Source organism: Juglans microcarpa x Juglans regia, chromosome 6D (genome assembly GCF_004785595.1).
Source record: "Juglans microcarpa x Juglans regia isolate MS1-56 chromosome 6D, Jm3101_v1.0, whole genome shotgun sequence".
In the NCBI taxonomy this organism is placed as follows: Eukaryota; Viridiplantae; Streptophyta; class Magnoliopsida; order Fagales; family Juglandaceae; genus Juglans; species Juglans microcarpa x Juglans regia.
Genome location: NC_054604.1, coordinates 14410669 through 14432922, shown reverse-complemented (window position 1 = coordinate 14432922; position 22254 = coordinate 14410669). Strand labels below are relative to the sequence as shown.

The 22254-nt window shown below is 37.0% G+C and overlaps 2 protein-coding genes, 1 long non-coding RNA gene and 1 pseudogene across 3 annotated transcripts; 2 read left to right on the top strand and 2 right to left on the bottom strand.

Annotated features, from left to right (window-relative positions):
* The first annotated feature begins 5774 nt into the window (after window positions 1-5774).
* Window positions 5775-17264, top strand: LOC121235828. Its single transcript, XR_005934602.1, has 3 exons — window positions 5775-5787; window positions 6071-6075; window positions 17121-17264. It is a non-coding gene; the product is annotated as an uncharacterized LOC121235828 (long non-coding RNA).
* On the bottom strand, window positions 8820-10707 carry LOC121235825 (cationic amino acid transporter 8, vacuolar). The gene has a single exon (XM_041132250.1). The coding sequence runs from the start codon at window positions 10663-10665 to the stop codon at window positions 8899-8901; it is 1767 nt and encodes a 588-aa protein (XP_040988184.1). The 5' UTR covers window positions 10666-10707; the 3' UTR covers window positions 8820-8898.
* LOC121235826 lies at window positions 11198-11980 on the top strand (annotated as a pseudogene).
* On the bottom strand, window positions 12052-12338 carry LOC121235827 (40S ribosomal protein S28-2-like). Its single transcript, XM_041132251.1, has one exon. The coding sequence runs from the start codon at window positions 12280-12282 to the stop codon at window positions 12085-12087; it is 198 nt and encodes a 65-aa protein (XP_040988185.1). The 5' UTR covers window positions 12283-12338; the 3' UTR covers window positions 12052-12084.
* Window positions 17265-22254: the final 4990 nt, after the last annotated feature.

The window sequence follows — 22254 nt, the reverse complement described above, 5'->3', positions numbered from 1 at the left end:
AGTGCCTTAAATAATAGACGATGCAGATTTTTATCAGTACATTTGGGAATAAGAGGTGTAGTTTATTGCTTATTGCATTTTTTTGGGTCATTCAGTTACAGATCTTCAGGTTCTTAAATAAAATCCCAACCTTTTGCTTAAGGTTTCTGATTTATTTGTTGCTATGATGCGTTGATTATCTTTGTTTCTTAATTTTCTAACAAAAAGCAGGCTGTGTTTGGATGTGTATATCGTTTCTTGTATTTGGTTGGCCACATTCACAATGTCACCTTTTGAATGCTATGTAAAACTTGACGGAGCCAAGTGAATCCAAGCTATGTTCAAACCTGGCCACACTTTATTTGATGTTGATGTTCTCATTATAGATATGTTTGAACCTACAGTTGTAAACAATTTTGTATGAGAGGCTGAGATTCTCCTTGAAGTCTTTCCTGAATATTCGAATCTGCCTGTCCGACTCCTGGTGGAACTTTTTTCCAGTCGACAAGTCACGAGTGTGCTTGAGGGGAACTTGACCTCAACGCCAAAATCTTCCCATCCTATCTTTGAGATGGAGAGGAGGTCTCATTTGAGTTGGTTTCTCACTGGCATGTCTCTGTCATTTTTAATGATATGAAACTAAATAGATAACGTAGTTTTCATTGATGCTAGACCTCGATTTTGATTTTGTTCTCATCTCCTTAGTAATTGATTACGTTATCTTTGAGACTAGTCTTTTTCCTTTGAGAAATTCTATTTGCAGTCCTCATTTGTACAAGACCTTCATTAAATAAAAAAAAGTACCATTTTGATAAGGATATTATTGTAATTTTAAAAACATTTAAAGATAAAATTAAAACTAGGCTTGCAATACAGTCTCCATTTGAGGACTATATGTAGCATTGCTATGAATCATTCCCGTCATTGTGCATGTATCTTGTTTGGTAAATCAGCTGTATAAGTGCGTTTAATGCAATGGGTGGAATAGCAAGGAATGGTTGCCCCTCTAATATGTAAGAACGAGTGTCACTAATATTTTTAATTTTATTTTACTTTTTGTGGCAACCCATTTCTCAGTAAAGAGATTGGAGATTCATGGTGTTAGAGATGTCAGCCGGTCAGCAACACCCCGATTTTTATTGTTGGGTCTAGGCACGTAATCATGTATTGAGTATGCAGATTAGTAAAACAAGTTTTAACTGAATGAGTAAAGGATTAGTAAAAAATAATTGCTAATTGTACCTTCTATACCAAAAAAAAATTCATCTATTAATAATAGTAATATCTATATGTCATTGATACTTCTCAACTAATATTATACACTACCAACTGTTAATTACTTATATTTACGTACAACGAATTGAACATAATTTGTCACCTGACTAAAATATACATCTTAACAATTACAAATAACTAATAGCGCTGATAGACTTTCGTATTTTCAACTCGAGTGGGATTGGTCATTCTTCCTTGGATAATTCTGTTTGGGCTACATTTGCATCAAAATCTAAGGCTTCGGTTAACGATATGGCAGGTGGGACCACCATAGTGAGACTTTTAATAAATTACAGTAGGTTAAACAACCATGATAGTACTATTAATGATGATGAATATGCATGCACAATTTTATTTAAATTGATTTGTGAATACATTTATTCATGGCAAGGAATCACCCTTCAGGTAGAAACACATGTATTCATAGTTATAGTGAGAAACCACCATCTGAATAAATCACAAATATATAAGCATGTCAAGGAATCACATTCTGAGCAAATCTCATGTATGCATAGTTATTATCATATATGAACATAGGATTTTCGTATGTTTTTAGTTTCATTCACATTGTATCAGATTTTTTGACTGAATAAAATATTTCTTTGTAAACGATATACAATACATCATCATTCCATACACTTTACTGTTCTCCCTGTTATTTTGTCAGTAAACATTGTTACAGCCCATATCTTAGGATTAGTAATCCTTGTGATTACAGTTCCACATGAGATTGACAGATGGAACCTAGTATATTGAAATGGTCATCACCAAGAGTACCGAGTGAGCCACCTTGAAGTTGCAATCTGCCCCTCATCCTGTGGTATCATAATCTTGTAACATTCATCTGGCCCCATATTTAAGTCTCACGTATTCATTCCTTCATTACTTTATTTTCATTCTTTTATTTCATTCTTCTCATCATTCATTTACATTAATAGGGTGTTTGAATGGAGGCAATCTTTTAGAGTTTAGAGGAGTTATAAAAGATTACTTTGATTGAAGAGCAATGCTATTTGAATACCTTTATGCTCTCAGTTTCATGGGTCTGGTACTTACCATGGCAGAGTATTTAGACACTGTAGACTTTGAATTATTCTTGGTTATTGCTAGACTTTTATGGCTGAGATGTAATGAACGAACTTCTGTATGATGGTGTTTTCCAGCATCCTCTCAGTTATTTTAGTTGGCTAATGTTTCTTTGGAAGAGTTCCAGCTAACGATTCAATCTTCATTTCATAATAATACTATGCAAGAGCAAGCTCCTGTTCAGGTTTGGCAGCCCCCATTGACAAATATTATAAAAGCAAATTGGGATATTGCTATGGATTATCAAAGTAAGAAGATGGGTATTGGTATTATTCTAAAGGATGAAAATGAGAGTGTCATTGCTACAAAGCAGCTTTCCAAGTATGGAAATCCTTCACTTGAAGTTGTAGAAACTTTTGGAGCTTTCTCAACTGTTGCTTTTTGTATGGAGCTGGGCTTTGGCTAAGTGATCTTTGAGGGAGATACTAAAAATGTTGTGAACTTTATTAAAGCTGCTTATGGTTTATATTCCTCTTTTGGTCATCTTATACAAGATGTTCTTGCTTTGCTTTTTTGGGTTGAGACTTTTGTTATGTTCCAAGAGATGTTAACCATGTGGCTCATCTCTTAGCTAAAGATGCAATTTCTTTACCTAGTGATTCTATATTTTTGGACAAGGTTCCATATTTTATCAAACATCTTGTAATGTCTTATGCATATATATAAAAGCCTAGTATGAATTTCTACAAAAAAAAAAAAAAAAGGACATTCTTTCAAATAGAATTATTCTTGATTAAATATGTTTAAGTGAAGGGAATTTAGATGCACATGGGCTTTTTTATAACCTTGAAAATGTCGAAGAGAGTGATTGGGTGTATATTAAAGTGTCACCCATTAAGGTGTGAATAGGTTTGGAAAGAGGAGAAATTAAGTCCGAGATATACTGGGCTCTACCATATAACACAAAGAATAGACCCAATAGAATATAAAGTAGTATTATTACCAGCAGAATACCATGAGGTACATGACGTGTTTTATGTCTCCTCGTTAAGGAAAAGTTTCTGGAACCAGAAACCCAAAATAACTATTCCAAATGAGATTAAGTTACAACTGAATCTTACTTATGAAGAAAATCCAATACGAATTGTGGACAGGAAGGAATAAAAACTTCGGTCCAAAGTCATACTGTGATATCCCATATGATAAGAATAAGGGTAGATGATGTATGATTCACATTACCTGGAAATGAGAAGTTCTTGTTCTTTATAATTGCAACGTCTCAAAAGAAATTAGTTTTGACCTTAGAAACGCCCTGAAATCCCAGAATCGAGCTATCAATTAGGTTTTAGTCTATTAGAGTAATCGAATTGTGATTCGCTATGGAGACGAATTTCTTTTTTAATTTATTTGAGGTACTTAGGAGTGTAATTTGGCAAAACGAATTGCACCATTAGACTTGTATGGATTATTTAGGATTTTATGGCTTAATAAAAAGTTTTTGAGTTTTTCGAGTGAATAGTAGACCCTTGAGAGAGCACTACGTGGCATCTGGTTCAAACAGCTATTAAGTCACCATCTAGGATGTCCAAATCAGCCTAGAATCTCTAGAAAACCTTTTTGGACACAAGACATCATAACAACCCTCCGTTTGGAAATTCACTTGACACTTGTCAAGAGAAGTATAATCATGTAAGGTGAATAGAGTGAAAACCAAGCAAGTCAACATGCTTCTTACACAATACATTATTCTATCCACTCAAGCACTATTGTACCAGCAGCGAAGAGGGTTTCAACTCTAATGAAACTCCAAACCTGGTGGTAAATTCCGAAACCCCAAATGCATAAGGTACCGAAACCCTAACCCTAAACATTGTAATCGATTTGACCAAGTGTTTTCCTCTAGATTTAAACCACTTCCACAAGCAATCAACCACTCAAGTACAGTTTCTTAAACCCTCATCTACTCCCCTACACCTTGGTACTTTCATTTGACCAAGGAAATTGGATGTGGATTGAAACCTTAACCGAAACCCCATCAAAACCCTAAACGCATGCCATTCGTTTAAGCCTATTTAGTTCTAGGTGAAACCTCTAGTTTCCTCCACGCTTGTCACAAAAGCTTCTCCCACTTGAATGACCATTCCATGGCCGAAATTTCACCTTTTTTTCAGCCCCAGATAGTGCCATTTATGGAAGGTTAAACAAGCAACAATTCACTCCTCAGAATCACCATCTCGGCAGCAAGTTCCAGCCCACACTTTAGCATTTTTTTTTCTCCTCTTGCACAAGCCACCCTCATATCTTGTGTCATAGATCTCACCCACTCTAAGTCAACTCCTATAACCCCACACCACCCTTCTCGTTTCTCCCACACTAGATATTTTTTTTATCCCTTTTCCTAAAGAGAAACCGAGTTCGAGTTGGAGGAAAACTTTTCTGGTGCTTTGTTTTTTGTGTTCCAGCCCTTGCAAGTTTTATTCTCCTAATTCAAATCTCTTATATTTATTTTGTTAAGGTTTAAGTCTTGAATTTTTGGGAGAGTAATGGTTAAATTTTATTGGAGGTTTGAAAGTTGAATGTCGGGGTTTGGTGATGGAAGTGTTTGGTTTTGGAGTATGTTGTTGAACCTTGAAGAGTTTTGTTGAGACATTTTGTAAATATTGATTCTATGATGTGTTGAAACCACAAATCAACTTCCTTCATTTAGAAAATGTTTCCATTAGACCACTAACACAACCCTTCAACATCTATTAGGAAAAAAAAGGGAGGGGAAGATTACTCACCAAGTTGAAGATCTTTGAAGAGGAGGCTTGGTTTGCACTGTTCTAAGCCACTACTCTTGGTTCTCAATATTTGTGTGGTTTGCTTCTGACTTGGGAGAGAGGGAGCTGGAACTTCATGTGTGTGTGAGCGAGTAGAGAGAAGAAAAAGAGAAAGCAAGGAATAAGTGTGATTTTCGTGTAAAACCCTTAAATCAAAAGATAAGGGGGGGTGGTTTTGTACTAAAACTAGCCCAAACTCTCTTTCTTCTTGGAATCTGCATAAATGATGTGCAATTCCCCACGAGTTCCATTAATGACTCTCTATAAATGTTGCGCAATTTTCCATGAGCTCCATTAATGACTCTCTATAAATGTTGTACAATTTTCCATGAGTTCCATTAATGACTCTTCATAAATGCTCCACCAACCACCACTGAGCTTTAAATGCTTGAGTTCTATTGGGTGATGATGGCCGGCACACTAGGCTAGGTTATAGGGTACAAAAATTTGAAAAGTGTTTTTGAAAAGAATCCTCTTGCCCATTGGTGTGGGTTCTTGAAAATTCGAAATCCTCTACATGTTCCTCATAATTGCTTTCTTAGGAAACCAAAGACCACTTTGAATGTGTGCCAAGTGGCACTAGCCAAAACCCCTTAATGCGTTCTTCATGATTATCCTCTTGGGAAACCTAAAAGTTCCACATGAATATGGCGCCAGGTGGCATGCTCCGCCATTACCAAAACTTGTCTCTTACTCCCTCATCATTGCTTCCTTGAAAATGCAGAATCATCCTTACATGGGCGCCATGTGTTAAAGCCCATCCATTCTCTCTTCTTCATGTCCTAGCCGAAACCTATTCCTCTATCCTCTCATCATTTGTTTTTCTTGAAAACTTAGGAGACTTTTCTACATGGAGAACAAGTGATGCTTCCCTTAGGGTGGTCGAACCCTAAGCTCCCCCTCCATCCATTTTTTATCAAGATAGAATGAACCAAGAGAAGGTGAAGTGCATGACTGCCAAATGGCAGTGTGGGTGGCGTGTACCCTCCATAATCGAAACCCTAATGATCTTCTTGCATCATAAGATCTTTCTAGAATCCTTAAACTTCTTTGCATGGAAGACATGTGGTGTCTCCTACTCATTGACCGAATTCCATCTCTTCTTCTTCCATCATTAGATTCTTTTAGAAATTCCATTGGCCTATGCACGTGTGGCAAGTGGCCATGTTGAAGTTGGCTTCCAAGGGGTTGGTGTGCACTCTAGAAAATCGAGCCCTATGCCCTTCTTCTTTCTTATAACTTCTTCTAGGAGCTTGGTTGCATGCTTGGCAAGTGGCACATCCATTGTACAAACCGAAACACCTATTTCCAAGATGCCTCATAATTGTGGCCTTGGGAACTGAAAGCTCCCTTCTTGCTTGGCTCCAAGTGGCACCTCTCACTTAGTCACAAAACCCTAATGGCTTTTCTTAGACCCTAAACCCCTTTATGGCTGAAATTCACTAGACCTTGGGCCTTCTCTTGGGCTTGGGCACCTATCCCACTAACAGAAGATAAGATCCCCTTCACTCACATTGTTCTAGTTTTCACTCACATAATTCTAGTCTTCAGAACCAGGAGATACAACGGACGCTAGCCGACTAGAGATGGCCAACTAGGCATTGCAGACACGTTGCAAAGCTCGTAGCCTCCATGATCCGATTCATAGATAGTATTATGCCATCCTTGACCGAGTTGTGCGAGCTACTCGACTGATTAGTCTAGTAGATGTTTGAGTTTATACATGTACTTATGGAGCTATGCCTCCCATACTTTTGTGATTATAGACCTTTTGAACTTATGATGTAATCAAGAACGCCTATCACTGTAATGCGTATTTATTACGTTTCAAAGTTTTGGGATAAATATCATTTGGTGCATAATATTGCTTAAGAAAAAAGTTATCTACTGCGAATATTGCATATTGCTAGATGCATGCTAGGTGCATTATATCTTTAATTGTAATGAATGGGGACAGATAACCTTGTGTTGCATATCTTGACGCTTAAGAGTTCGTCCGATTCCAAGCAGAATCTAGGAGCATCACAGATAGCATCGACATTCCATTTTTTGTATAATACAACCGAACTGCGTGAGCAGCTTAGATTTTAAATATGGTCTAACTGCGTGAGCAGCTCAATATAAAAATGGAGTATTGTTTAATAAAGCACTCATATTTTAGTTTATAAATGTGTGGAATATTTTATACTTGGTGTAAGAATGTGAAGTTTTAAGATTTGTAGCATTTGATTTGCCTAGCTATACATGCCTAGAGAGACATGATGTTATATCCAGTACAAAGTTTTAAACATAAGAACAAGTATGATTCAAAAGAAAAGGCTTGTTTTATGCTCGGAAACAACTTGTTATTTCCTTCCAGTCAAATTCAAAACATACTGGTTCTTCGTTAGTAACATCTTATAGGAATGAATCATGTAGAAACCACAAGTGCATGTCCAAAATAATCTCTACAAATCATGACCAAAGCTAGAGGGAAACTGTAGAAACTGCATCAAAATTACTGTCAATCTTGATGGCTCCATTGCCGGCTTTGCGAAGAGGCTCTCTATAGATTGATTATGATTGAACCAATGATATTAATTAATGACGAAACATGATGGTATGGGATTATATACTCCATAAATAATGAATTGTTTTGTATTCTTGTGGAATCTCTTTAGCAACCTACAACCAGAGACTAAAGGTGGCTAGAGGTGGTGTGGAACACCTCCAATGCCTAAGGTTAGGTTTGGATGATGAGCTAAGATAAAAGTTGAATAAAATATTGTTAGAATATTATTTTTTAATATTATTATTGTTTTAAAATTTGAAAAAGTTGAATTGTTTATTCTATTTTGTGTGGGAATTTATTAAAGTTATAATGATGATGAGATGAGATGAAATGAGATTAAGTGTATATGTTATTTCTTAAATTTCTATTCAAATCTGTCCTTGTGGTACATACTTTGATTCTTATTTATATGAGATGAATATTCTCTTTTGGTTGAGCTTGCCTTCCGACGTGATTTCCTATGTATCAGGGAAACTAATGTAGTGGGCGAGTATCACGTTGGAGGGTATTGACTTCTATCATCGCCCATTACATCATTAAGTCCTTATTAATGAAGAGTAATTCTACATACAACTATGAATTGTACAACCGCTGCGTAATCGCTTTGAAAATGAGTGGGATCTACTATTAAAAAATTAATATTTTCAAAGCGATTACGTAGCAATTATACAATTTACGGTTGTAAATATCTTTTCTCATTAATGAAAGATTGGATTCGAATTTCATATTTAGGTATTTTGGTGATCGAGATTCCGACGGTGGCTGAATTGGTTTATGGCCCTTCGAGCCCATGGGCTTTAGTAAAGCGAAATTCGGCCTGATAGGAAATATTTGTCCTAGCATGTGTCAAAACCACAAAAGTGTTACTGCAGAAACAATAAGAGGGTTAAGCTTTTGGCATTAAAATTAAATCAAATTGGATAATTTACACAAGCTGTAAAATTAATTTTCCATACTTAATTACTCCTTTATTCACTATATAAGAATCAGTCATTACCCAATGCTAGTCCTAGAACTAAGTGGAGTCCTTGGGGATGAAATGGATATAATTCTATCCTTGAGCATTTCTTCATAAACTGGGAGGCTTTTGAGACTTGAACCTATGCACTTGTACTGAAAATTAGCCAATTGATTCAGAAAGTAGTCTCCACTAGAGGCCAAAAAAATTCCGAAAAGAAGTTTCGAGTGATATTCATTGAAAAATATCACAAACATAATTTTAGAACACCGTACCTACATATACATTTACAGACCTTGATTAACATCTTCCCTTCCCTCAACTTCTTTTGAATCCTGCTTGTTTTCATGAGCGACGTCATAGGTGGCATGGAGACCAATTAACAAATAGTAGACAAGCATTACAACGCTGCAAATGAAGAACCTCCAAAGTGCGACAGAACCAAGTGACCCAATGAGAAAAATATTCATCCCAATGGACAGTGAAGGCAACCATGGAACGAGTGGAACCCCCCAAAACTTGGGAACACGGTGCTTTGGAAGCAGCGCCATCCTCAGAGTCCCAAAAAGCCAAACTAAAACAGCAACTACATACCCAATCCAATTCCACCCTCCTCCGTTCAAATTCCAAAATACCGTTCCGCTAATGCAAGATCCGATAACAACAAATAAGCAAACAAGAAATTTAATCAAATCATTCTTTGGTGTCACATTCGAAACATAATGTCGCCTCACGAGCAATGCAACAGCAATAAGCACAAAAATGAAAAGCGTACTGAACGAGAAAACACTCGACAACACATCCAAACTAGTGAAAAATGCCACAATTATACTAGTTATGGTGACCAATAGAGTAGCATTAATGGGGGTTCCAGTCTTTGGGTGCACGAGAGCAAACCAGGGTGGAATCAAATGCGATCTCGCAATCTGAGTCGTGTATCGAGCTTGCCCAAGGGATCCAACCAACAAGCTCGTAGTCATCCCCTTCAGTGCACATATACTCACTAAATACTTGGCCCAATTCATTCCAACATTAACAAAAGCAACTGAATACGCCGCATCCTTATCAATCTCAGTGTATTTCTGCATCATCGTCAATGCCAAAGCCATCATGCAATAAACCACAGTTATCATAGCCATGGAACCAACCAACCCCACCGGTATGTCCCTCGCGGGCTGCTTAGTCTCTTCCGCCATAGTCGCCACCATATCGAACCCGGTATAAGACCAGTACACGATTGCAGCAGCCTCGAAAACACCCTTTGCTCCCGTTGGAAAAAAGGGCACCAAATTTGAGCTCTTGACATGGACGAACCCAACCACTATTATAAACACAAAGACAAAAGCACTGACTATAGAACTAATCCAATTCAAGAAAGACGTCCTCCTTGTCCCACTCATAGCGATCCCGTTGGCAACTAAAAGCACCCCAACGGCAATTGGATCTAAAAGATTAAAACCTTTAGCCAAATAACTTACCCCAATGCGCAAGAAATCTGGGTCGTTCTTTATTATACTGGCGAAATAGGAAGACCATGCCCGACCCAGCCCGGCCGCGCCGACCACGGCCTCTAACAGTATATTCCCGGCGGCGATGAAGGCGATGAAGTCGCCCAACTCGATGCGCAAGTAAGAGAAGGAGCCTCCAGCGACGGGGATCTCGACGGCGAACTCGGTATAGCAGAAGGCGGAAAGCATAGCGGAGAGACCGGCGGCGGCGTAGGAGACGACGACAGAGGGGCCGTGGTCGTGGGCTACGAGACCGGTGATGGTGAAGATGCCGGAACCGACGACGGAGCCGAAGCTGAGCCAGAGGAGGTCCCACCAAGTGAGGCACTTGTGCATGGGGTGCTCGCTGGCCTTGCTGAGCTCGACGAGCTCGAAATCGTCGGTGGAGCGGTCAAGGACGCGGTCCTTGAGGCGGTGGCAGGTGTGGGATAGTGCGGTCTTGTAGGATGTGTAGCTATCGAATGAGGCTTCTGGGAAAAAGTCCTTCTTGCTCCATCGCCAATAGCTTCTACTTGGAGGTTGTGCTTGTTCTGTTCGGGTATCCATGCGGGTTGGTGAGGAAAGAAGTACTTTCGGGTTAAGACTTACGCTTCCCTAATTTTATATAAGATGAATATTAGATTGATTATTGCCCAAGATAATACATTGATATTGGACAAGAGAAACTCTACTTTCAACCGAGCTTGGAAAATCCGTGCAACCGGCGCTCTTTTGATGATAATTTTTAACATTTTGCCCTTATAATTTCATTCCTTCTCTCTTTTTTTTTTTTTTTTCAATTCTTTTTCAATTTTTTTCTGACATTCTTCTTCTTCCTCCCTTTACATTTCTCTCCTCTGCACATTGTAAAAATTTTTGAAACTTATCACTCCCAAGTACAATCCCTCTTCAATCAAAACATTTCTGACCCTCTTCAATAAAAAACTTTCTGAAATGGAATGGTATTGTGTACACCTCAAAGAATAATAGATTCGGTAATTGCAAAATCAAACTTCATTAAACTAGCAGTACTTAAATTGCCATTGGCTAACCACAATGAGAAACCAGCAAGAACTTGAGGAGTACCACAAATTGTTGCTACTGGGATGGCTTAAACGTAGGGGTACCGCCCACTAGAGACGGAGGACCCCAAGAGGCAAGATGCAACCAAAGTTGGAGTCTTTGTTGGGGACCCACGAACAAGGCAATTTGCTGAGAGAGGCAACTCTTGTTGGAATTCTATCGCTATTTTAGCTCGAGAAGAAAAAGGAAGAAGAGGAGAAACATGGAGGTACTGAAGTCATGGAGAGTGTTCTCCTTCAGGAACGCAACCATTGTGGTCTGCTTCTTGAACGTCGTTGCTGCTATTCTCTTGCTTCAGAACTTCTTCTCTTCGGCCCCTTCCCGCTACAGAATCTCTACATCTCAATTCACTTCTGCGCAAATCCAGTATATCAAAGAATCTGAAGAGATCCGCCTTGCTATGCAACCATTGGAACTGATCAAAAGAGTGATGGAAATTGAGCAAGAAGCATATGCAAAGCCAGAGACGGTCTAGCAAAAAGATACAAAGCAAACTGCTGCAGTTGATCTTTCTAAGGTTAAAGGATTTTCGTTCCCTAAATGATGCTGGCAGCTTGAAAGCTTTGGAGGAATGGCATAAACGGAAGATGGAACGTGCAAGACAATGGGAACTAGGAAAAAATGGATCTATCAACTCTCAAGCCTGATGCAATTGTAGTATTGAAACACTTGTGAAACTTCATACCAAGTTATTATACGAACTTCTCTTTTACTTGTATATATCGCTTATAGATGTACTATTGTTGATTTAATTGCTAACGGATAGTTGATGGATATGAACTTCGAGTTTGGATTGCAAGATGGTTTCATCTTATCTCAAAAAAAAAAAAAAAAAAAAACAAAAAAAAACAAAAAAAAAAGAAAAGAAAGAACTTGAGAAGGAGGGGAGCAACTAGTAGCCAATTAACGCAATCTTCTTGCTTCTCTTTCATACTTGAGTAAGGTAAGGATATCGCCTTCCCTCATAGGTCTCTTGCCATTCCTCATGATGAACCGGTTCTGATTGTCCAGAAACTTGACTCTCACCTGAGTCACCTGTCCTTTCGATCTGATCTGACCCATTACTTTCACCACCACGGCATGCTTCACTTGAGATTCCATCCTGTGCTAAGCAGCGGCGGATGATCTGAAATTTTAGAGAGAGGTATATAAGTGGACTCGAGAGCTTACGAAGGCTAAAGAGATGAAGAGGAAGACAGATAAAGAAAGAAGAAGAAAAAAAATGAAGGGTTTGGTCTCAGACATAACATGGTGGGTTTGTTTCTGTTCTTCCGCTTGAATCTGGAAACACTTCGATTTTTTAGAGAATAGAGAGAGAGTGTGTGTGACAGTGATTTAGGTGAGTTAAATTCTGTCAGAGTCACGTCATCCGGTTACACAAGATTCCGCAAGGGCAGTTGTACAAAGCAGAACTGATTTGATAATTGCCCACTTTTTCGCTACAAGATAGATACCTCATTGTAGAGGTATCCTCGGTGTTTATTATTCGATTTTATTCTATTAATGACTCAATTCTCATGACTTGTCGTATTAATTTGTTTGTGACAAAATCGATTAGGATTTAGCTTGTTAGAAGTCTACTATGAAAAATAAAAGGAAAATGTTAGTTTGCCCTTAGATTTAGCCGCTCATGTATATTAATTTTTTTCTTTAATGATTAAGGGAGTGACTTGTAACACCCCCTTCCCTAGTGTTATAGTTGCTAGAAATTCAACGGATGAATTTTTTTAAGCTTTAGGTACGTCGTAAAAATCCAGAAAAATTTTCACGAATCGATCAATTGCTTATGTTTTAGTTTGTTGGCATAGTTAGTCTTATTACTCACTAATCATTATCGTACCATAAACGTGATTTTATTTATTTGAGGTACTTAGGAGTGTGAGAATGAGAAACGGTCTGCACTATTAGTCTCAGATAAATATTTAAGATTTTATGGCACAGTTAAACGATTTTCGTTTTCCGAACAACTGTTCGAAAATGTGTTTTGAATTGTTTGAGACACTTAGGAGTTGAATTTTGCGAGATGAAGAATGCTCCTAGTTTCATATGAATATTTATAATTTTATGGTGTAAAGTTATTTTCACCATTTCTCGGAGTGAATAGTGATTAGTAAAGCTCCATGCGGCACTCAGTTCACTATTTTCAAGATCACAATGTGAAATATCCAAATTAAGTTAGAAAAAATTTATTTGGATACTTGACAAGTTCTTAGCCATACTTGGTGAATAGTTTGGTCACTTGGTATCAAGAGGAACCATGAGACGAAAATGTGAAGGAAATCAAGCTTTGTGATCATACCACCTAAGTAAACCCATATTTCATCAAACCATCCAATTTGTACCAAACGAAAGATAGTTTCAACCATAGAGAAACCTTAAACACTTGGAATCCAATTAAAACCCCAAAATCTTGTTGAAAACCAAAATCCCAAAAGTTTGTCTCCAAACATTAATTGAACTCGGTTTTAGCTTAGTATTTAATTACTTGATAAGATAACTTCCACATGCTATTTGTTGGTGATAACTGTGGCTCAATTCTTGGAGACAATCACGAAGGAGTGATATATGGAAACACCAATCATGATAGACGTTGTACCGCTAGTATCACGGTGTAGGATTTGTTCTAAATATAGATTGTATAGCTATAGCTACTTATTGCACCTACTTTGTACTTGTAAAGAATTCTATATGATAAAGACTCCTACACCACATGCAAGTTACAGTGGTTATTCACCAAAATATCTTTGTCTAAATCTTCTCTTGGTATCACAAGCCTTTTTAGATTAACCTCCAAACGATCCTATGGCCTATGATACCTCTTCCACCACTATTTTTTTTAATACCATGGTTCACATGATCACTATAAAGCTTTCTTCTTCAAATTTCCTTCTTTGGCATAGTCAAGTGGTTCCTCTTCTGCAATGCCAAGACCTTTATGGCTCTGTTGAAGGCTCAAATTCAATGCCTTCTACTGCTGCTGATTCCACAACCTTCATTGCCTGGAAGCAAAATGATCAACTGGTAATGAGTCTTCTTCTTTCCTCTCTCATGGAGGAAGCTCTCTCTGTAGTGATAGGTCTCACAACCTCTAGAGACGTATGGTGTGCTCTTGAAACTACTTTCAGCCCCAAGTCCAAGGTCTGTGAACTACAAATCAAGGATAAACTTCAATTAATGAAGCATGGCTCTCACAATGTTGCTGAATACTCTTGAGAATTCAAGGTCCATTGTGATCAATTGTCTGCAATGGGACATCCGGTGGAGGATACTGATAAGGTTAACTGGTATTTACATGGTTTAGGCCATGAATTTTCTACTTTCTTCACTACTCAACTCTCTCTCACTCTTATACCAAGTTTTAAAGATGTTGTTCCTAGGGCAGAAAAGTTTGATTTTTTGTCCAAGTCCATTGACCATTCTGCAGGTAGTCTCTCTGCCTATGTAGCCAATCCTTCCTCTAGCAATTTCAACCGCAATGGCAAGCCCAAAAATTATCCTCAGAAATACAAAGGAGGGCAATCCATAGGAGTCAATTGTGGAAAGAAACAATATAAGCATCATCCTCGCTGCCAAATATGTCGTGAGGAAGGACATTATGCCTCAGATTGTTGAAACAAATATACTAAGTCTGATGCCCATCTTGCTGAGTGTAACATACTAGTCTTGGATTTAGGGTATATAAGTAAATTTCCTACTACAATTTTTCTATTATTATTATGATTACATTTTGTTTTATCAGATTTTATATTTATTTTATTTTAAGAATTTCTATTATAATTTATTTGAAAATTTTTAGAGTTTGTTTTAATAATGATTACTAAATTGCATCAGATTATGCTTACTAGAGTTTGGTTTGAAATTTAAAGTTTATTTCTCTCTACTTCCACCGAACCTTATCTCTCGATTTTAACCTCTTTTTACACACTTTAAACCACCAACCCGTAAGTTTCATCCCACTTTCTGTCGAATTTGAAATTTTAACCTTATATTCAGCCTCATCCGTAGCTTTGTAAATTCAAATTCTAGTAGAAACCGACTCTATTAATGAGTAACGATTTCCACTCCGCACGTCTCTACTCATTCACATGCACGTCTCTACCCTTCTAGAATTTTCCTTATATTTTCTCTATCATCTACCATTATAAATCTGGCTTACCTCGTGTACGAGAGGAGAAAACTCGGAAACACCGTGAGCCACCCACTTCCTTCCGCAGCAACTCCACACTGCTCAGACCACGTCAACCCACCTCCCAGCCACCACAGAAGGTGCCGACCAGCCCAGTCCCAGCTCAGCCACTCCTTTTCGGTAAGCCGACCGCCGCCAGCCTCCTCTTTTTTTCCCTCTCTTTTGTTTCGGTCCTACAGTTTCTCTCTCTAAACTCTCTCTCTCTCTCTCTCTCTCTCTCTCTCTCTCTCTCCCTCACTCGGTGCCGCACCACGATAGGAACTCCCAGTCGTGTCGCCGGTCACTCCCAGCCACCCGGAGCCGCTGTCGCACTCAGCCCTCTCACGGTGAGCTCTCCTTTCACAGAACCTCTCTCTCTCTCAAACTCTCTATTTTCCTTGTGATTAAGCCCGTGTGTTTCGGTTCTTGAAGAACCCGTGGGTTCTTTTTGATGGACCCTTGGGCCTTAGGCCCTTGTGTGCGTGGGATGGACTATCCTTTCGTTGGGCTCATGTAGTAATATTATGTTATGGGTCAGATTGTATTATTTTACAGAAACTATTCTAATTATTTTAAATGGACTTGTATTTTAATTTGTATTTGATTTTATTTTATTTCAATAACAGTTTACTAATTTTATTGGGCTTAACATTTTAAAAGTCAGTTTTCTTAAATAAATATATTAGTCAAAGACTATTTTTATAAGGATGTTTGCAAATATTTTGTTAATATTCCTTTGTCTATTTAGTAGAATTTAATAAAATTATTATGTTAAGAATTTAATAAAATTATGATGTTAAAAATATTTAATAGAATTTGTTAGGTTTCTTATAAGATTTAATAATTATGTTAAGAAATAAAACTTAGTTTAAGAATTTAAGTTTTATGAATTATTTTAAAATAGTTCGAGTATTCTACTAAATTATAAATTCGTATTTTAAGTAAATTAGATACTAGGATTTATTAAATTGTTTAACACTATCTTTTAGATTGTGGATTTAGTTAAGTAAGATATTAGTACTTATGTGTTTCCAAACAAATTTAGTGATAGTTATTATTTCATATAGGTCTCAAGTTACGAAGTGTTATTTAAGAAGAATCGCAGTGAAGTAAGTAATTTGATCACAAACTAGGATCATCACAGTTTAGTTTATAGATAATTAGTATTCAAGCCAGTTCATTTCCAGCCAATTATTTATGCACCACTCATGTCATATGCAAACATGTCATCCAGAATAGCATACTATTTTGTCATTCCGCATCATGTTTAAATTCAGAAATTATGATTATGTATGTAATATGTCATACATCTCATGTGTATACAACACGTAAGCCATCTTAAATTCAAGTGAAAGATAAGATAAGATCAGTTAATAAGATGGTCATTCAGATGTATGGTACCAATGCAGTTAGTTTCAGGGTGGATGTGCAAGCCACGAACTCAGTCGTGGTCTACCATAGTATGCCAGAATACTATCAGCGGCTCCCCTTGCGGCCGCGGGATGTGGGGCCAGTGCACAACCTCGCACATAAGGTTAAATGTGTTGGCCAATAAGATAAATTAGTTAAATCAGATAAATCGGTCAGATCAGTCAGTTAATTCAGTTAAAACAGTCATGCATAGCATAAACATCAGTATGAATAGTCATGAATTTAAACTCTCAGCATGAAAGTTTTTATGAAAACCTTATGTTTATTATGTTTACGTTGTGATGGATTTCTTACTGAGTCTTCGACTCATTTTTGTTTGTTTTCATGTTTTTAACCACCCAAGTGAGGATGATGAATACGAACAGGCAGGCCAGGAATAGAATGAGCATTAAATTTTAGTTCAGACTTTTTAAAATAAAACATGCTTTTATGACATGAATTTTGTTCGATTTATTTCATTTAAATTTTTGGAAGATATTTTATTAGACCTTTTCCACAAAATAAATTTTCTAATTTCATTTATGAAATTTGAGATCTCTTGCCGGATTTATTTTTATGAAAAGTACGTGACACTCTTAGCCTTTGGGAATGGGGTGTTACACTGAGGCTCTTGCAAATTGCACTATTACTAATGATAATGCAGATTGGTACACTAATATGGGCGCTTCTACACATATGACTTCGGATGTGAATCAGCTTGACAAGGCAGAACCATACACTGGTAGGGACAAGGTTACTGTTGGTAATGGATCTTCTCTACCCATTACTCACACGGAGTCCTGCTCTCCCACCCCTTCTCTTACCTTACATGATGTGCTTGTTGTACAGCTAGTATCTCGGTGTAGGATTTGTTCTAAATATAGATTGTACAGCCATAGCTACTTAGCTAGTATCACGGTGTAGGATTTGTTCTAAATATAGATTGTACATCCATAGCTAATTATTGCACCTACTCTATACTTGTAAAGAATTCTATATGATAAAGACTCCTACACCACATGCAAGTTGTAGTGGTTATTCACCAAAATATCTGTCTAAATCTTCTCACTATTAACAACTCAAATTCTTGTTATTATACCCTTATTTATTCTGTTAAATTTTGGTAATTTTATTGTGCCAAGAAGAATTGCATTTGGGCTTGACAGAAACTCAAACACCATTAAAACCCTAAATGGAAGCCCATTAGGGCTCATGAAATTTCACCAACAAGGCAAAGCTTGTGGACGAAGTTTCTCCCTCCCATGGAAGTCCTTTCACTACCGAAGTCAACCCCAAATAGTGGTTGATGGGAAGGTTAAAAGACACCTCACCTGTAACGCCCCGTTCCCGGAGGTCCGGAGAGTTAACTCTTAATGCCTAAAATCAACTTAAATAACACAACTATAAAATCCAGAAATTTCCATAAAATATTAATCCATTTAATCAATCCAAATATCTAAGTTCCTCTATGGGGACAATAAAGAAAATCTCAATAACATAAATTAAAAACTCTCCAAAACTTGAAATTATTCTTAACTCATCAAGTCAAAATACTCGAAAAATAAAATCACTTTACCAACTATGTCTCTCAAATAAACACTTGTACCCTCAGGCACTTATTCCATTTCGATCATCACATCTTGCTAAAACTTCCTACTATTGTTCTCCAGCTGAACTATCAAAATTATCTGAAAAATATATAGAGATAAGGGGTGAGTTATCAACAACTCAGTAAGCAGAGAACAAATACTAGTGTGTAAACATGAGCATTTACAGAATTCAGAGTGCAGAAACAAAATATTTTCTTTCAGAATGCAGAATCAGAATAACATTTTCATAATGTAGCGTCAGAACATGTTATCACAAATATCATAGCGAAAGTTCAAAAATATTCATAATCAAAATCCCTTTGGCATAACATAAACTGAAACATCACATCTTATCTTATCATATCAGAACAAATACCATGTTTAACCCCCGTGGTAGGGTTGTGCAAACCCCGGTAGCTAACCGAGCAGAAACAGAATGTGAATCTTCCCCTTATTCATTCTCGGAGCTCCGAGTGTGCACATATGAATGACCACGCAGAAAACCACTTTGTTTCCAAAGTGGGTGCACCAGAAACAGAAAAGTTGGTACCAACCCAAATAGTGGCCACAGTTTTACACCCGTGGTGAGGTCAAAATCGAACATAAACAGAAACAGAATGTTATGCCAGAGGTTTTCAGAAATCACATCAGATCATATTAGAGTACAGAAAATCTTCAGAACAGAACAAAATTATATCACAATATAATTTATGTACAAAATTTCATATTCGTTCACTTTTTTCAAAGTTCAGAAACAGAATGTCAAAAATAAGCTCATGTCTACACCAGTCATGACAGAAAATAATTTCTTCTTAAACGGAATCTCATGAGTAATGCAGAACAATTAACTGAAGTAGTTCAAATTTCATTTCATAATCAAATATGTATATTTTCTAAAAATAACCTCAGCTCATTTTATTTTAATACAAAGTCTAGCATAGGAACCCCGCTTACCTTGACTTCTTAGCTTTTCAGGAATTTCTTCAAAATGCCGAACAATTATTAATTGTCACATATAAAAGTCACATAATTCCTGTAAATTTCCAATCAACTACGTATTTCGATATTTAAACTAAAAATACTAAAAGAACCTATTTTTAAAACCTCAAAACTTAAAATTCTCATAACCTTAAAATACCATCATTTTCTAAGACCATCAATATCCACTTAATCGAATTCATACTGAAGAAGAAAATTTATTGAATAAGTATTATGATAATTATATAACTCAAAAAAATTAACATTCAAAATATCTAAAATACCAACAATTTTTTATAAATAAAAAGAATACATTGGTTACTAAAATTTTCATATAAGTCATTAAAAACTCATCTCTTAAGAAAAATAGGTTTACTTCCTTTAACTAACAATATTATCAAAATACAATATAATATTTATTGAAACTTAAAGCAAAAATCCTATTTAAATATAAACTCAACAAAAAAAAAAAAACAACTTCTCACCCGAAAACAGTAGGCTAAAATCGGGAACTTTCCATGTATATACATATATATTAGGTTAAAACTTTACATATAAATATACGTATATATATATATATAATTACACCTTAAGAAATAAAACTAGCGATGAACATAAACGCATGAATATTAGACATGCAGCAGCGGCAAAGACTCACAGAGAAGATAATGTGCGATGGGGTTGTATGGAGGGACTGTGTGGCGCGGCTGAGGTGTAGGAGTGCAGCGGAGATGCCGTCGAGTTGGGCTGGGTACGAGGGAAAGAAAGAGAGAGAGCAACCGAGAGGGAGTGAGAGAGTGCTGAGAGAGAAGGAGAGAGTGATAAGCAAAAGAGAAAATGATGGGGGAACGGAGAGAGAGCAATCACGGCATGAGGAAGGAGATAATACTGAGAAGAAGAGAGGGTTGTATTGTGGCGACGCGTGGCGGCTCCGGACGAGAAGAACACTGAGCTGCTGATGCTCTGTTTTCGAGAGCAAAAACAGAGTATGTCGTGTGTTCCTCCCTCAATGGCTGGGCGACGGTTGCTGCCTTTCCGTGGTGGTGAAGACGGCTGGAGGGGGGTGCGTTGTTGCATAGAGGAGTTGCTATCAGTGAGTTCGGGTGGCAGGGCAGCGGCGTCACGGAGAATCAACCCATTTTGCGCTACGGGCTTGGCCAGTGATTGGGTGTTGCACGGCTTGGGGTGGTTCTACGAGACCAAGGCGGAGGAGTGCTCTGCAGTGGCTATCTTACGGTGTTGGTGGTTTGCGGTGGAGGTTTATGGTGGCAAGGTTGATGATAATAGAGTCGAGAATGCAGAGAGGCAGTGAATGAGAGGGAGTGAAGCTTGGGTTGCGTCGATTACGTATAGGGGCAGTGAATGTAACAGAGCAGTTTCTCTAAGCATGGCCAAAGTGTGCGTAAATATATTATGCGAAAACCCTAGAGATAAGAGAGACGTGTGTGTGGAGAGAGCTGAAAAATAGAGTCGTGAGTATGTGCAAGTCGTGGACGAAAGGAACACTACGGTGAAAAAGAAATATAGACGGAAAGAAAGAAAAAAAAATAAACATGCGGGGAGAAAAAAAATAAAAAAATTATCGTATGAAGAAAATAAAACAAAATAAAATGAACAAAATAAATAAATAACAAAATCAATAAATAATCAAAAATTGAGTTTGATTGGATCCGGGTGTTACATCACCCCCTCCCTCTCACACGACAGTAGAAGGCAAATATTGGGTAGCAGCACTTGGTTTTGGTTGACACAGTATCACCCAAAGTGTCTTTTTTACATCTCCTATCACCCTTCCAGATGCTTTAGTGTCATCTTTGTCCATTCCCCATGCATTTGATCACTTTTGAAGCCTTTTCTTGGAGAGGAAACTAGAGACACTCTCATATAGTTTTTCTCGCTTACATTCCGCGACTTTGTTGAAGATGTTGTAAGTATTTTCTCACAAACTATCATTCACATAAGTTATTCCTCTTTAAGTATAGTTTCTTTTGGTCTGCTTTGTGTAGATTTTCATTGTCATTTGATAGGTTAAAAGCTTTTTTAAGCATGTAAAGGTTATTATGGGCTACGTCCGGATAGTGTGTGATATTTTGATGTTTTTGACAAAGTTATTAGAAAGATCTTGGTCTAATTTTTTTATGGTTTGTATTTAAAATCTAATATACAGGTTTGATGACGATTAGTTTCATGTTATAAGCTTTTTATGAGAGTTTTGCAAAGATCTAAAAAGTTGAAAATTGAGAGTTTGGAAACAAATTTTGTTTTGAATAAGTTTGAATCTTTTGTTGAGAGAACATGGTCCAATGTCTTTAATATTCATATATAGTGTTCCTAGAAATTTTATTTACATGTTAGGATTTTATTTTGAGGATTTATGGTGTTAGTTTTAAATATATGAATTTTTATGCATATAAAGGTTTGGATCGGTCTAGTCTTTGAGGCTTTCAAGTAGATCTATGTTTTGATGCAAATTTTGCCATGTGATCTTAGGTTTGATGCTTAGATATATTTTAGGGCTTGATTATTAACCATATTATGTTGATCATTTATGATTTATTTCATGAAATGTTTCGGAGCTAATGGTTTGATCAAAACCAAACCAAACAGTTTTAGGTTTTGCTGAAATCGTGAAAACTGAATGTTTCAAGTGTGATTTTGTGACTTTTTGTGGTTTTGGCTTGATGATTCAAAGCATGATAGTTCTTAGGAATGTGTTATGAATATATTGAGGGTATGTTATTGGAGTTTTGGAGTTTTTTTGGAAAAGGGTTAAAACCTTGGACATCAAGGGTTATGCTTAATGTTAAATACTTGAAGTTTTGTATTAAAGAATTTGTGATTTTTGTGATGAAAGTTTTGTTGATTATTATAGTATGTTATCTCAGTATAGGATATGATTTTTGTACGTTGCATATTTCAGTTTAAGCATGA

What these genes read in the sequence shown, in the direction of transcription:
- LOC121235825 (XM_041132250.1), bottom strand. Translation starts at nt 10,665, where the DNA reads ATGGATACCCGAACAGAACAAGCACAACCTCCAAGTAGAAGCTATTGG.
- LOC121235827 (XM_041132251.1), bottom strand. Translation starts at nt 12,282, where the DNA reads ATGGAATCTCAAGTGAAGCATGCCGTGGTGGTGAAAGTAATGGGTCAG.